The sequence below is a fragment of the Marmota marmota genome, unplaced genomic scaffold (genome assembly GCF_001458135.2).
Source record: "Marmota marmota marmota unplaced genomic scaffold, marMar, whole genome shotgun sequence".
Lineage (NCBI taxonomy): Eukaryota > Metazoa > Chordata > Mammalia > Rodentia > Sciuridae > Marmota > Marmota marmota.
In genome coordinates this window covers 731,272-746,931 of record NW_025999905.1, presented here as the reverse complement: position 1 = coordinate 746,931, position 15,660 = coordinate 731,272, and the positions used below count along the sequence as shown (strand labels likewise).

At 34.6% G+C, this 15,660-nt stretch overlaps 1 protein-coding gene across 2 annotated transcripts in view; it reads left to right on the top strand.

Annotated features, from left to right (window-relative positions):
• Positions 1–15,067, top strand: part of Elapor2 (endosome-lysosome associated apoptosis and autophagy regulator family member 2) — a 163,815-nt gene extending 148,748 nt beyond the window's left edge. Inside the window, exons 19-22 of one of the 2 annotated variants that reach the window (XM_048799553.1) lie at positions 201–379; positions 1,388–1,553; positions 8,722–8,750; positions 12,321–15,067. In XM_048799553.1, the coding sequence (XP_048655510.1) occupies positions 201–379; positions 1,388–1,553; positions 8,722–8,750; position 12,321 (375 nt within the window). In that variant the 3' untranslated portion in view covers positions 12,322–15,067. The remainder of the gene's footprint in view (positions 1–200; positions 380–1,387; positions 1,554–8,721; positions 8,751–12,320) is intronic. The other variant, XM_048799554.1, reaches the window with a different exon arrangement.
• The last annotated feature ends 593 nt before the right edge of the window (positions 15,068–15,660 follow it).

The window sequence follows — 15,660 nt, the reverse complement described above, 5'->3', positions numbered from 1 at the left end:
ATTTAGATTTTACATTTGCTTTTGTTATTTTATTCACTTTCTTCTTTATCTCTTCCTTCTCTGGAGCTAAGTTTAATATGAATGAAGGATTAATAAATTCTTCTACATGAGAATTGACCCAATAACCCATCTAGCTTTCAAAACTGAATCTGAATCTTATTTCTTCTCTCATCTCTGTTTCAATTTACTTATTTTAAAAGGAAACCTTATATGTCTGGAATGAACCTAAATGGTGCATTAAAGGAATTTCTTTGCCTGAGAAAAAGCTGTCTACCTGTGAAACAGTTGACTTTTGGCTAAAAGTAGGAGCAGGCGTGGGAGCTTTCACAGCCGTTTTGCTGGTGGCTCTAACATGCTACTTCTGGAAGAAGAATCAAAAGTAAGTATCCTCATTGCATGATCATGTAAGAACTCTAGGGTCTGTTTGTGTTGTGAAATTTTTAGAACTAATCATTAAATCTGTACATTATCTCAGAGATACGTTTCTTCTAGTGAAGTGGTTATTTCTACTCTGACAGTAGAAATATCATAGAACATTAAAGTTCACTGAATTAGAGTCTCTTATTAAAAATAAATAGAAAAATGGAGGCTTCAGGTTATCCAGGTGACTGTAACAGAGCTGAGATTTGAAGGCAGAATTTCCCTTTGAGTCTGTTTTTTTTTTTGTTTTATGACATCATGCTGTCTTCTTGCTGCACTTTTAAAATTTCTTGTGGGTGGATATTTGCAAAGAAACTGACTAAGTATATAGGCAAATATCACATTTATTTACCCCACGTCTCCAAGAGTCTGGGATTGAATATTGATTCTAACCCCTGAATGCATATTGATCTGTTATACAACTTGAATCTTTTTCAGTGATTTACATCTCAGTGGGCTATAGAAAAATCTGAATTCTAACATCTAGGGTCAACCTTAATATCTGAGATGCTAAGTTAAGCATAAAGGTGTGAATGATATAGGGAGACAGTAAGTATCAACTCATTTGCCTGTTTGATATTTTCATGCTTATGAACTAAACTTTGGAAAACGTGATAGTGAATTGTCATGAGCATATTAATAAATTAAGGAAATGTATTCAGACCTCAAGATTTTTCTTTGTTTTTCAAATGTTATTCATAACCAGACACTTCAGTCAATTTAAAGTAAGTGGTAGAATTAACTGTGTTGAACTGATTCTCTGACATTCTGTGAAGTATTTTTTATGTACATGGTTGATAAAAGAGAACACGTAAAGCCATGACTTTAGGTGAGGGAAATTTGTTGATAGTACAAGAAGACAATTTAATGAGCTGCTATATAAACACATACAGTAAGTATTAATTTATTATTGATGTAAATGGCTACTTTATTTATTTATTTGCTTGTTTTATTTACTACCACTTAGACTGGAGTACAAATATTCCAAATTAGTAATGACAACTAACTCAAAAGAGTGTGAACTCCCGGCTGCAGACAGTTGTGCTATAATGGAAGGAGAAGATAATGAAGAGGAAGTTGTATATTCAAATAAACAGTCTCTACTGGGAAAACTCAAATCTTTGGCAACAAAGGTGAGAGTAGAATTTTAGACTGGAATTACTGAGCATTTATAAGTTGGGGCCGTATTAGCTTAATAGCATTCAAGCAAAGTTCTGTCATTCAGCATGTTTATCTCTCAGTGGATATGTATCCAACAGAAACACTCTTAGAAGTACATGATGTAAATACAAAAATATTCACTGCAGGACTGTTTTTACTAGTCAACAGAGTAGAATCAACTTTATGTACCATCAATAAGGAGTTAGATGAGAAATTTTTATATATCAAAGTAATGGAATACTTTATGGCTCTGTGGCTGTTAAAAATTGAGATGTTTATGTTTTCTGATAGTCAGATCCAGGATAAAGTAAAAACAACAAGTAGACTATCATATTTCTATTAAACATATATTTATGTTAGTATTCACATAATAAACATAATAACAGTAGCTGCTTTTTGAGAATAGGGAAATAATGAGAGTACATCGTCTTTGAAGTAATACCTTTTTGTAATATTTGAATTTTCACGAAGATAATGTGTTATCTTATAATTTTAAAAAACAAAATGTTAGGTTAATAAAAGATCTCATCTGTGTTCATTTCTGTGTTTATTTTATAACAAAGTTAATTTACATGGAGAAAACAGAAGTTATATAAGCTGTTGAGGTGTTTAGGATACCATCATATTTTTCTGATTTGAAATGACTATTGTATCTAAACATAATGTGAAACCTTAAATATTATGTGAAAACACATTTTATTGGCATTCTTCACCCTTGACTTAAGAGATGTAAATGGCCAATTTAACCACTCAAGATTAAAAATTAGAATGAACCAGAAGAAAGCAAATACATTTTGAATGATTTTTCAGGAGGACAGACAAAACACATAAGATTACGTTTATAAGAGTATTTAGAGTAACTATCTTCTTTTTATTATTCTAATTTAGGCACACAAACATAGGGGATTATCTAACAATATAATAAATAAGCCATTTTCCCTTTCTACAAATGGTTATTTAATTTTAATTTTTTATATGGGAGTTTAGGGAAGGTACTATTGCTATGGAATAATAAATACATAGTGATTGTCAAGAACTGAAAATTTTACCATACTTGTAAACTAACAAGTGACTTTCATGAATACTTAAGAAGTCACAAGACTCCTGGGTAGAGACAAAAGACAGTTTAGTACTCACAGAGAGATACTAGACAGAGATATCAGTTTCCAAAGTGCCAGTTCCCACAAGGCTGTTTGCAGAGGAAATGATAATACTTGGTTCAATTACAGGAAAGAAACCCAAAGCTTTGGAAATCTGAATTTTCAGAAAGGGAAGTAAGTAAGTATGCCCATCCTTTGTCCCAGTAGGAGTTATTACCTTTATTGTACTTAGACAGGTAGCGAGCCTGCCCTTTACTCTGAAAGGAGACAATATTTGTATCTTCTAAGACATTTTTTTAAATACAAAGAGTCTGAAAATACAGTATAAAACAAAAGGAAATCAGTGTCTTGCTCATAAGATGTGCAGAAATGCAAGAAACCATGGAGAATTATCTCCTAACAAAATACAAACCTCATTTCTCTACCATCTTGGCTTCTGATGAATTTTCCCTTTAGTATGGAAACTCCATGTAGTATTCTGATTAGCATGACTGATGGAGGCCAAATCTGGTCAATTTACTTCAAACAGCATTTAAATGAAGCTAATATCAATGGGATATCACGAAGCAAGAAGAAGCCAACTTGAATTATTAACCTTGTTCATACCCACAGGGTCCCACACCTGATTAGCTGAACAAATGCCATAAACCTTTAGGGTCCAGGTTAGAAAGCTAGGTAGCTTTCTCCTTGAAAGAAGAGTTGACCTTTCTACTCTTGGGTTGACCTTTCTACTTCCTGAAACCTTTCCACTGTCACCAAGTAGTTTCTACCATAAGATTCAGATGGAAGGGGCTGGGGTTGTGACTCAGCGGTAGAGTGCTCGCCTATAGTGTGTGAGGCCCTGGGTTTGATCCTCAACACCACATAAAAATAAATAAATAAAGGTGTTATGTCCATTTATAACTAAAAAAATATTTTAAAAAAAGATTCAGGTGGAAGAAAGATGGAAATTTCAAAAATAAGAGAACCCAGTATACTTCCCATGTTTGCCTACATGGGCCCTGTCAGGGGATTCAGTGAGCAGCTTACTCAACTAAGTGGTAATTATCCTCTTGATCTGGAATCATAGGAATCCAACAAGACAATTCAAGTATATCAGTGCAGGTACAACAGGATATATTAATGACTGCACAGATTTTTGTTTCAGGTCATCAAGGAGGAGGTATAAGGTAATTATATTGTCTATAACAACATATGGAGAATGAGTTAATGTTGCCCTAAATGCCTTCAATGGATGAGGTGATATAATTGATTATTTTTGCCAAAGTTAGGGATGAATTTCATACCCCCTTTTTTAATTGAACAACTGCCCATTCAATGAGTGTAAGTAATATTATTCACTCATTTTAGAAAGATTTTTACAGTTTTCTAGGGGTTACATGATTTATTGTGGGTGTTTCTCTAAAGATGAAAATTTGATATGACTATTTCTAAGTTACAAGCCACTATATTTTTAGGCTAAAATAAGGTAATGCCTGGTTTCAACATAAGAAGTACAATCCTGGAGGTGTGCATGCTGCCTCTGGAAGGAAAGTTGTATTTATAAATGCTGGGGACCCTAAGTGGAATTTAAATCAATCCAGCAGCATAGGTTGGCAGTGCCTGAAATATAAATTTGCTGAATAATAAACTTTAGGGTTTTCAGTTCATCCCAAATAAATGTGTCTATTATCAATCAGGAGACTGCCTAAGGATAGTCAGTTTAACTTTTCCTGCTTGTCCATACTATAAATGGGTATCACATTTGTCTATCCCATGTGATGACTGAGTGAAGGCCTTGGGATTGGAGGTGTTGATTGATGTTATTCTGGAGCAGAAGCTGGGGCCATCTCCTGCTACATCTGATAGATTTATTAGTAAGCTAGCTTACAAATAATGGCAGTCCAATTGTGATTAGAGCATATGGTGGGTATGGCAGATCCAGAAATCAGTTAAATTAAAGGTCTTTGCAACAATTTGAGAGAGCCACATATGGGCATTTTTCTTTGCAGCACAGTGACAAGATGGCTCTGAAAAACAGATTATTGCTAGTGTCACTCCTTCCTCATCCCTTTCAATATCTGAGGCATCACCTTCCAAGTACCCCATTATCAGACTACATTGTTATCTCCATCCACTGCCACCGTCCCATTTCTGTTGTTACAGATTCACCTTATTTCTGCTCATCCTCCACTGACACCTAGATTTATCTTCCAGAACATTCAGGTGCAAGAACGACAAAGACATTTAAAAAAAAACTTTGGAGACCTAGTGTGTGTCCCACTTTTATTCATGTGGGCCTTAATAGGGAGGCTGCTTAAGCAATATACTCTATAATTTGTCATTATCTTTTTGATCTAGAATCATAAAAATTCAACAAGACAAAATATAAGTGGTGGTTAATTATAATTCTATTCAAACCTTCTAGGCTCCCTTCGGACTGGGGCTACCTCTAGAGGTTGTACCCTAGAGGTACCCTAGAGGTAGCCCTAGTCAGGCAGTATAGGGATTGCTATTGAAATAAACTTTATACAGTTTTGTTTCAAGGGCAAAAATAATAAGGTTAGAGTTAACTGATTAGTGGTGAAGCACAACCAGTAGTCCAAAAAGTAGTCAAAGGTATGATATAATCAATTACCCAAGAAAAAACTGATCAAATTTTGGATTCTTAAGTCTGGTAAGCTGTGGTGCCCTCTATCAAAAAAAAAAAAAAATAGAGTCCTTTCGCTTTTTTGACCAATATATGATGACAAATGCATTAGACCCATAAAAGAGTGAGATGACGACCTATACAGCATTTGTGGCAGTCTGTCTTGTGCAGACTTTCTCAGCAAATTGATTTTATTTGATCTTTTTGTAAGATATATCCTTACTGTGATTAGCTCCGAGTAACATATATGATGTGATCAGAAGCAAAGATTTATTTCTGGTGTCCATGTCCGCAAAAAAGGTTGACTTGAATATGCCAATCTGAAGTTTTCCAAGTGGCAGACAAAACAGGTCATTTTTAATAGCTCAAGAAATGGTAAATATATGAAGTTTATTAAGAGAAGTATTATCCAAATCTAAGAAAATGCCTTGGAGGTCTACCCCCCTAACAGAACAATCTTGTCAGTTTTTAGTTATGTATATACAAGGCTGAGATTAAACATCTGAAGCAGCTAGTGGACACCATTGGGTTTCAGCTCAACCACCTCTACAGTGAACAGGCCCAGACAGGTAGTAGCACTTTGATGAATCAAGTGTTCCACTGAGCCAGTGGATTTGTTTGGAGCACTAGAATAGGTGATAAAATTGCCACCAAAGGGTTTGCTGCCATATTTTCTTTTGAGGTGGATGTCACTGAGAACAGACCAGCTACACTTGAATATTTGTCATTTATCTTTGAAAAAATCTAAGCTTATTGGGCCCTTCCCATGTTGTTGTCCCACTGTAAATGGAACTTATTCCAAAATATAGTTATAAGGTTTGCATGGGAATAATATTCAGTTTTAAATAAAGTTCAGTAACAAACTAATAGTTGATCTTCAAAAGGACTGTATTTGTCATCTATGTCAAGGAGTGATGAGTTTAAAACCCCACAGGGGGATTCTGGGTTGAGATTGCCTCCCACTGTCAGAGTCTACAAATGGCAAAATCATTAATCACAGAGAATCGTATCACAAAGTTGTTAAAGTTGTAAGGTCACAAAGGTAAAGTGTGGCCCAGCTTTTAGGACAATTTATAACATATCCTGTTTGGGCCCAATTCAAAGGATGCTACTTTTTGGGTTAAATGATATAAAAGATCAAATAGGATATTCAAGAAAGGCCCATGTTCTCTCTAGAATCAAGTCAGGAGTTAGACTATTTTTCCTTGACTCCTGAATAGATTCAGCATTACAAATACACCTACACAGTCCCAAGGAACATTATATACTGGGTCCCTGAGTTTTGTGGTGATTAATCAGCCTCCTCTTCAAGTAGAAGTGTGATAACTCAGGTAGGGCTGTTAAGATGGAGGCTTAATATTGGATACCAATTAAATAGTGACCCCTTGGGTATCAGAAGGCATGAGACCTTGTGTGAAACACTAGCTCATGCAAAGGAGTTAGGAGCCACTGGGGTGGTCTACTAGCTCTTCTCTAAAAGTGACTGTTCTCAATCAGGAGAATGTTATCAAGTACTTATTACATATAACATCAAGTCCTACTGTATGTTCAGACGTAGAAGCAACAACAGTACCTTGAATGTGCAGATTTAACTTTGCAGACTTTCTCAGCAAATTGATTCTATTTGATCTTTTCGTAAGATAGATCCTTACATTGTTTTCCCTTTATTGATCCTTGCTCACATTCCATTATTTGCATGGCCCTTTCTTCCTACAGGTTCAGGTAGGATGATGACTTGGCTACTTACTATCAACAGAATCATATTTGAGAACCCCCTCTTCAAGGTTTCCTAGCTGATTCAGATGGATGTGTATGATTTTTAAACCCTCTTGGTTACAGGAAAACTTCAGTTTGTCTGCTGATCACCTTTCTTCTTGAAGCCACTGAAATCAGGATAGATGGGGATGGAAAGATTAAGTATAAAGAGAAAGAGAATTTCTGTGACAGCAGATATGACTTTTGCTTTTGAGAAGCACATCTGCTGCTCATGATTGAACTAATTGGTTTGGTTTTTGACTACCCAGAGTTTGGGATTAAGGTTATTATTATTGACATCATCTATTTCAGCTTTGGCATCTCTTGACTCAGAGACCACATCAAACAGGGTAACACTGGAGGTTTTATGTCCTTTTGTTGATCTAGACTTGGCTTATATATCGAAACCTTCTTTAAAAAAGAACTTATCCTAATCCAGAATATTTCTTGCTGGGTTGCCATATATCTAAGTTAATGCTTAGTTTTAACAAAGGATAGGAGAAATCTCCAGGGTGTAGCTGACCATGCTAATTTATCTAGCTTCCTTTAGGTCAGTTTCTATTCTTCAGTGGTCTTATTTCACCTTGGAAACCCAATTTGTGGCAGTAAAAGTCCAAATAATAGTTAGTATCTCACAGAGTATTCTTATGTAAATTGGTCTCAGGAAACCTCTCAGAGAAAACAAAGCTCTGTAATTATAGTAAGGAACCACTACAAAATCTCTGAGCCCTTTATCTTTCACTTTTAGTATATCTACATTTGGCTTGATAGATGGCAAGAGGTGCTGAAACCTAAAATGGCCTAGTTGTTGCCATTCTTCCTTAACATTCATTAAGCCCTGACATATCCTCTTAGCCAAGATTCTAACAATTCACCAGGTTTCTGTTCATAAATGGTTTCCATTTTCTTCCCTTTCTTATTCATTGTAGGTACAAATCTCTATAACTTTTATCTTAAAAGAGTGAATTCTTATTTTATTATCTGGATAAATTTTAGTACTGGTTATTCCATGGGGAACTTCTGAAGTGAATTTCCTGATTAGTTAGGAAGTCTTCCTATCCAGAGGAGAATTAACAACATTCAGGGCACTTTTCAGGAAGCTGAACTGTAAACCCATTAGTCTGCTTCCCACTATTCTTCCTGCATCCACTTCACAATTCCTCTTCATTATTGGAAGATAAAATGAGGGACCAATTATTGCCCAACCAGAATTTGGTCAGCATATTTATTACCAATTTCTATGGCTTCTAAGTAATTCTTCTTCCCTCAAATCTTAGGTGTGAAGCTATCATCTTTCCTCTTCTAGAAACCATGTCTCTGTCTTTTACCCATCCTCATTAGCAAAGCAGTAAAGAACTCCGAAGGTTTTGAAAATGTTCTCTACTTGTAGCCAACAAATTGGTCTTTCATGGTTTCATGAGCCCTTTAGAAAACAAAAGTCTCCTGATTCAAACAGAAAACAGTTTATCATTCACAGCAACAATAGTATTCAAAATATCAGTGTTTGTTTTGGTTCCTCAAGCCTTACTTCCCACAAGAGTGAAGTGAAAAAGGCTAGATGACAGAATGGATTGTATTATAGAAGAACAACCCATGGGTTGTGGAGCCTGAATCTTTTATTATAGGCAGTAAGTGTATTTGCTATTTTCTCCACAGGGGGAGGCATTGTCTCACCTTTCAGAATAGTAAGTAAACTTTTCCTTTGCTTTGAAAGGAGACATTATCTATCATCCAAGGTTTTTGTTTTTGTTTTTGTTTTGTATTAACATCTTTGAAAGTTTATTTAGATTAAAGGGCATTCTGTGATCTTCTTCACAAGATATGTAGAAATCCATAGTGAAAACCTTCAAGTGTCAATTTAGACTTCTCTGTATTTATTTGGTCCTGTGAGTCCCCATTTGTAAGGGCATTATCTTATAATAATGAAAGGAATATTTAGATACCAGGGAAATTGTTTAAGAGAAAGTAATTCCTAAGCTGAATCTTAAAGAAAAAAAATGGAATTGTTCAGAGGAGAGTATGTTAAATATTGTGTAAATTTTAAGGTATTTCCTAATAATACAGTACTTCCTCTGTTGTTATGGTATGACCAGAGCATTTTATTTTGAATAGCAGTTTTAGCATAATAATCTTTCTTTTGTTACTCTTTAAAATTAGATTTTAGCTATTACATAGAAGTTGGAAAAATAAGCAATAATATTTAGAAACTACCATCTAAATTTTACTATGCTTGCTTTGTTATTATATGCATCCATCTGTCCATCCCTTTAACTATTTAACAGTCTCTCTGCTTTTTTTATGTTTCAAAATAAGTTGAAGACTTTGATATACTTCATGACCAAACACTTCAAGATACATATCATTGATTAGAATTCAATATTTTAAGATTTCTTTATGGTGAAATGCACATATCACAATATGCATATAATTTGATGAATTTTGAGAATTATATTACTGTATAAATAAAAATCATAACAAGATATGGAATATAAGCATCCCCTGACACTAACCTTGTGTCCTTTTGCATGCTGTTAATCCCTCTTCTCCCAAAGAAAACTACTATATCAATTTTTGAAACCATAGATTAGCTTTTAGAACCTCATATAATTGCAATTTCACTCTTTTAGATATTTTTGAGATTCATCTACCTTGTTCTGTTATCCAGTAATGTATTTCTTTTTATACAGGAACAGTAAGCTATTGTATGGATATAATATTTTTTTGTTGTTCTCTTAAAGGATACCTGTGCTATTTACAGTGTTTCACTATGAATAAAGCTGTGAATATCATTGTGGAAGTCTTATTATGTGTCACATTTTTATGCATGATTCCAGAGCGCAGAAATTTTTTAAACTGTTGTATCATGTAGGATTTATCTTATATATTCTTGCTTTACCTCTATATTCTTATTCATGTTCTAAAGGCTATACCTTACTTCATATTTCCTTAGTAGTTCACTACATACAAACATACTTATATGTTTATTTTTCTTGATTTTCCCCAGCAATTAAAAATGCTTCAATTGATTTTTTTAATTGTTTCTTTTATTTCTTTAATCCAGAATAATTTATGACATATATGAGGTGTTATGCAAGGTTTTGGGGATATGTCAAATTAGCCATAGTTTCTTATCTCAGACACTATCTAGAATATTGTGGGAAGACATATCACCATGCACACAGAGAATCTTCCAGTATGGCAAGAATAAAGAGTAGGATCTATTGGAGCACAGGTGAGAGGGAGTGTAGTAGCGGAGGTAGTAACAAGGTAAGGAGAATCTTTTGGGACAAGTTGGCTTTTGAATAGGCTTTTTAATTTAGAGTTTAAAAAGACCACCCTGTGTGGCATCCTTTTGTGCATGAACAAACAGACACCTAGAGGGGCTCACTTATTTGTACAAAGGAACTAGATGGGGATTAGAACATCTCACATCTCTGGAGTTCAATCTAGTATTTTTCCTAATGTGAAGTGGTGTTTCAATACATTGCTGTAACCACGGATTGACAATCCACCATGTATGATGCCTTGGTCTTGCCTTACAAATTAAAAAAAAAAAAAATGAAGAAGTTCCCACTATTAGAAAGTTAACTCCATTAGTGCCACTGCCTAATTATACACACATGCACACACCCACACGTTTATGTGTTTATGTATATATCCTACCATATCAGCAATAGGAGTAAAATCCTGTGTAAACACAGAGGATATGACTCAAGTCCTATGATCCAAACATGACTTGATAAAGGGTTTTCAAGTGTTTTACTTGATAAATAACCTTGTATAACCATATCTGATACTCTAAAGTGCTTTTCTTTGATATGCCCTATCTCTCTGAAGGTAGATATTTTGTTATATTCATTTTTATATCCCCAACGTCTAATTTTATCCCACACTGCAATGCAAGCTTAATACATATTCCAATCGTCAGTAGTCATTTTACACAATTGTCAAGGCTGATAAATACTAGACTCCAGGCAAGTTTTTAGAGAACCTGTCAGCAAAAGCACTGAGGATCTCTGTAGTCTACTCTCCCAGTGGTCTGTCCTCTCAGCAAAGCCAGGGAAGGAGCAATATGTTGGAATTTATCCTCTGATTTTCTTTTACAATCCTGTCCCTGTAACCCTAAAGCTCTTGGACTTCTCTCCCCAAGTAAAAGCAAACACAAAAGCAGACACCCTTCCTGACAGCTATTCAGTGTCTACTTCCTGTCATTTTCTTATTTTTATGCTTCCACTTTAGACACACATTTATTTTCACCTAGGACTTGTTGACTTCCTGTTTTGTTTTATTTTAAAAGTAATCCTAGTTCTCTTGTCTTCCCATTTCAGAAGTCTTCAGAAAACATTCTCTGTTTTAATAATTAAGATTGGGAGAAATTTCACCTTCTTTATCTCTTTTTACCCATTAAAGGAAAAGAATTTAATAGGCTACCTTTGAATGTATTACATGGCACCATCAATGATATATTTAAATTAAAACTTTGAAGCATTATCTAATATGACTTGTTTAATATCTTTAGTAGAAGATTTTTTTTTTAAACATGTCTGTGTGCTGGGTGTGGTTGTGTATGCCTATAATCCCAGGGATTTGGGAGGCGGATGCAGGAGGATTGAAAGTTCGAAGACAGGCTAATCAACTGAATGAGACCCTGTTTCAAAATTAAAAACAAACAAAAAAAAATTATTAACAGAGGACTAGTTATGAGGTTCAGTGGTAGAATGCTCTTGAGTTTAATCCCCAGTACTGCAAACAGACAACAACCTCCCCACTCCCAAAACCAAACAATAAAAAATGTCAGTGAAGTCAAATGATCTTCTGCCTCCTTATTTATTTTCTGCTGTCCTTTTTATTTTTTTAGCCTCTGTTATCCTGAGATTATTTAGTGTCTGTCAGTTCTATTTTGCCCACAATTAGTCTGGCAAGGTCATTGATTTCAGCATCAAGGTCAGGCGTGCCCTTAGGAAGGCTCTCAGTGTTTTTTAACAGGAATTACAGCTGCATCTTTTGATATCTATTGCAATCATGTGTTTGCTTCTATTTTGGATGTGTCTGTCTTATCTCTTGGGCATCAAAAGCACCCTTCAGGGTAGACATGCTATTTGTTTTATGTCTGCCACCTTATCTTAGATGTAAAATCCTAATTACAAATGGCAGGTACATAGATTCAGATGATTTTTTGAAACTTTCCTTCTGGAAAAGATCCCAAAATTTTACTGGAATTTCAATACATTTATTTTGTTAATTTTTTTCCCTAGGAAAAAGAAGACCATTTTGAATCTGTTCAATTGAAATCCTCAAGATCACCCAATATATGAAGAGACAGTGCTGTAGCCTTCAGACTAATGAACAAAGAAACCAGCTCTGTGGGTTTACAGGACCCTATGTTAGGGTGTGTCTTCACACCTGTCATGTTGGTTGTCTCACAGAGGAAAGCCTTGGCACTGAAATGAGAAAGAGGTTGAAACGTTTGATTGCCTTATCACATGGTCAAGTACCTTGCCAAACAAAGGACAGCAAATGATTTGGGTCTCAACTGAAGATGAAACTTAACTCAGGAAGAGATTTATCTGTATATACATATAACTGAAAACCAAGTTTAAGCCCACCAGTGCACTGCTGATGCATGCCATATAATTATTGGGTAATTTTTATTCTTTATAATGTCTACATAAAAAGTGTGCTTTGGAGGGCAGATGTGAGCATAAGCCTTGTGATCTTGTTTATGTCTTGTCTTTGTTTATGTTTGGGGGAAGATTTGAAAAAAATTTAAAGGTATAATTATTTTTCCCATTATTTATTTTCTCAACAGACCTTAAACATCTTTTCTATTAAAAAATGGTGAGCAATGAAAGACAATAAATTTTTCTTTTTACATAGGGCATTTTTACTTGGTTTCCAAAGCTTATGTTATCAGTAATATTTTAGAAAGAATTAGCATGTATTTTGGGTTATTTAAACCTATAATTGCCTTTGAAATTCCATCCTTGTTGGAATTGGTAAGAAGAGCTTGAGTGGAAGTTTGAAGGAATATTAAAAAAAAAAAAAAAAAACAGGTGGGGGTAAGAAAGCTTTGACTTTCCATTAATGCAAATAAGCAGGTATTATCATAAAAGTCAAATGGTTTAAAACAGTTTGTTGGTGCCTGAAGAATAAATAAGTGGGAAAACTTGTTATTAAACTAGTTGCACAATCATGAAGAAGAAAGGGCTTCTTCTTCTTAAGTCCAAATAACTGTACAGAGGTATTGGGATAATTTCACAGTCTCCAGAAAATGTTAGTGGGACATTTCCTTCATGTAAAAGCACCAGCAGTTTGATTATTTTTCTGCTGCAAGACTTTGAGGATTATGACTTTGTTGGAAGCATCTTATCCCCCCCCACCCCCCACCCCCCGATAAGCCAATAGACAGGAATTCAATTTTGGAAACGCATATATTGTATTCATGATAAGAATGTGATTGTACTATAAACAGTTATGAAATAAGTAGTGTTCTTATTCAAAACTGATCCAGAAATTTGTGATATTTCTTATGATGGATTACTAGTCTTAGCACAACTTGGACATTATTTGTTGAAAGAAGTTTGAAGATAGATTTAACCAATTTTGTGTAAACTTTGTTTTGGAACTGAGAAACAAGGGGGTTCACTGGCAATTGATGATCTAAGGTGCTCTGGTTTGTTTCCAATAAACAGTTATCTTTACAGACCTTAATCCAGATTTTTAAAAAAGATCCGTGTTGGCTAAAGGAGGCAGGGTATAGGTATAAGGTTTTGTCCCAGACATTTCTTCAATGAAGTATGAGTTGTAACACTTGATATTGCAGACAGTCTCGGCATCTTTGTGAAAAAATGGGAGAAAATGAATAATTGTGTATTTGACTGGTGGATAAAACACTAGACCATTTGCTTTCATTAAATGAATTTTTTGTTTTGTGTACAGCTCTGCTGTTGTGTATAGGTGTAGAGGAAGTTGCCATTGTTTTATTGTTCATTGTGGGATTCAAGAGGGTGTCACAGTGCATAAAACTTTTTCACTTAATTTCTTGAGTCTTTATATAAAGAAGAAATCATTTTGGCATTACTCATTTTTATCCCACTAACAGACTATTGGTATGCCTTCCCCCATCTTGACAAAATTTAACCAGAAGAATGAAAATACACTTGAAATGCACCCTTTCAGAGGAACCCTGATAAAGTTGTACAGACTGGACAGACTCAGAAAGTTTCCGCAGTCACCAGTCACCTCTCTCTTCATCTTCTGCTGTGCTCAACATGTATGTTTCAAGCCATAGAGATAATTGGGATTTTCTCCCAGGTAGCTTCTTTCTTCTCTTGTCACTGGACTAAAATCTCTGACATGTCAAAAATGCCTTAAATTTTTAATGAACTCTCTGAAAATGTAGTTGATATTAAAGAATTTATTTATTTTATTTCTAATTTTAGATACTAAATAGATTTTGTCAGCTCAGTCCCAACTTTGGAAAGAGCTGCCTATTTCCTTTGGATTCCAGTGGCTTGTCATTTTATTTGAAGAGCTGAAGAAATATGACAGAATATTATGAGAAAAATATTCAGACCAATTCTGGTTATAAAATTCACTTTATAGCTGGCCTTTGCAAAGCTCAGTGAAATGTTGAAAGACATAAACAAATTAATTATGTTTCTGTGACTTAACTGACATTTGTTGTTCCTTTCCCCCTAAGTGGTAGAAAAAGATGTTATTTGTTATTTTCCAAAAGGCCCAGTTTTGAGGCCTTAAATACTTCATTAAATCAACTGTCGCCTATAACATCTCTTAGCACTCTGTGAAAACTATTTAAATCAATTTTACACTGGATGAGAACATGTCTTCTATGGATAAATTATATCATGCCATTTAATGATGTTGAGCAATTTGATATGTGTTCATTTGATTTAAAAGGCTGACTTTTATTATTATTGATTTTCCCCCCTTTGGTTACTAATAATCAAATCCTTCCTAGGATTAAAAATATTTCATATTATTTTCGTGTAGACCTTTGTCATTATTTTCTTCCCAAGGAAAAAAGGTGGCTTATCGGTTATGGTGGAAAAATTGCTTGGGTCATAATTTACCATCTGGGATCTCTGGGTCCTCAGGTGGTAGGTCATGCTCAACTGTGCTTCTTCAAGACCCATTTGGTTAACTATCATTTGATGTCTATTGATAGAACTTTGCACAGCTCATAGTTGTTCTTTAATGGGAGGCTAATGTATAGATAGATCATTTCTCTTTTCCTCATGAAAGTAAATTTCCTGGGAGGTAGGATGAAAATGTGACTCAATTATCCAATTTAAAGTCAATGTATTGTTTATATTTATCTTTTTACATTAATGACATGTAGAAGAGATTTTCAAAGAACCTAAAATCCTTCATCTTTATTTTAGATAAGTCATGAATAGTATCCCATATTTACAGACCCAAGTCTAAATTAAGGCTGCCTTAAATAAGAGTTCCTAAGGATAAGATGGGGGTAGACTTTCAAAAATCTCAACACGAGAATCATTCTTTGGAAGCTAAATCAGAGTTCACCCTCATAGTACTGGCTTGAGATTATGCTCTTGTTAGATTTTATTT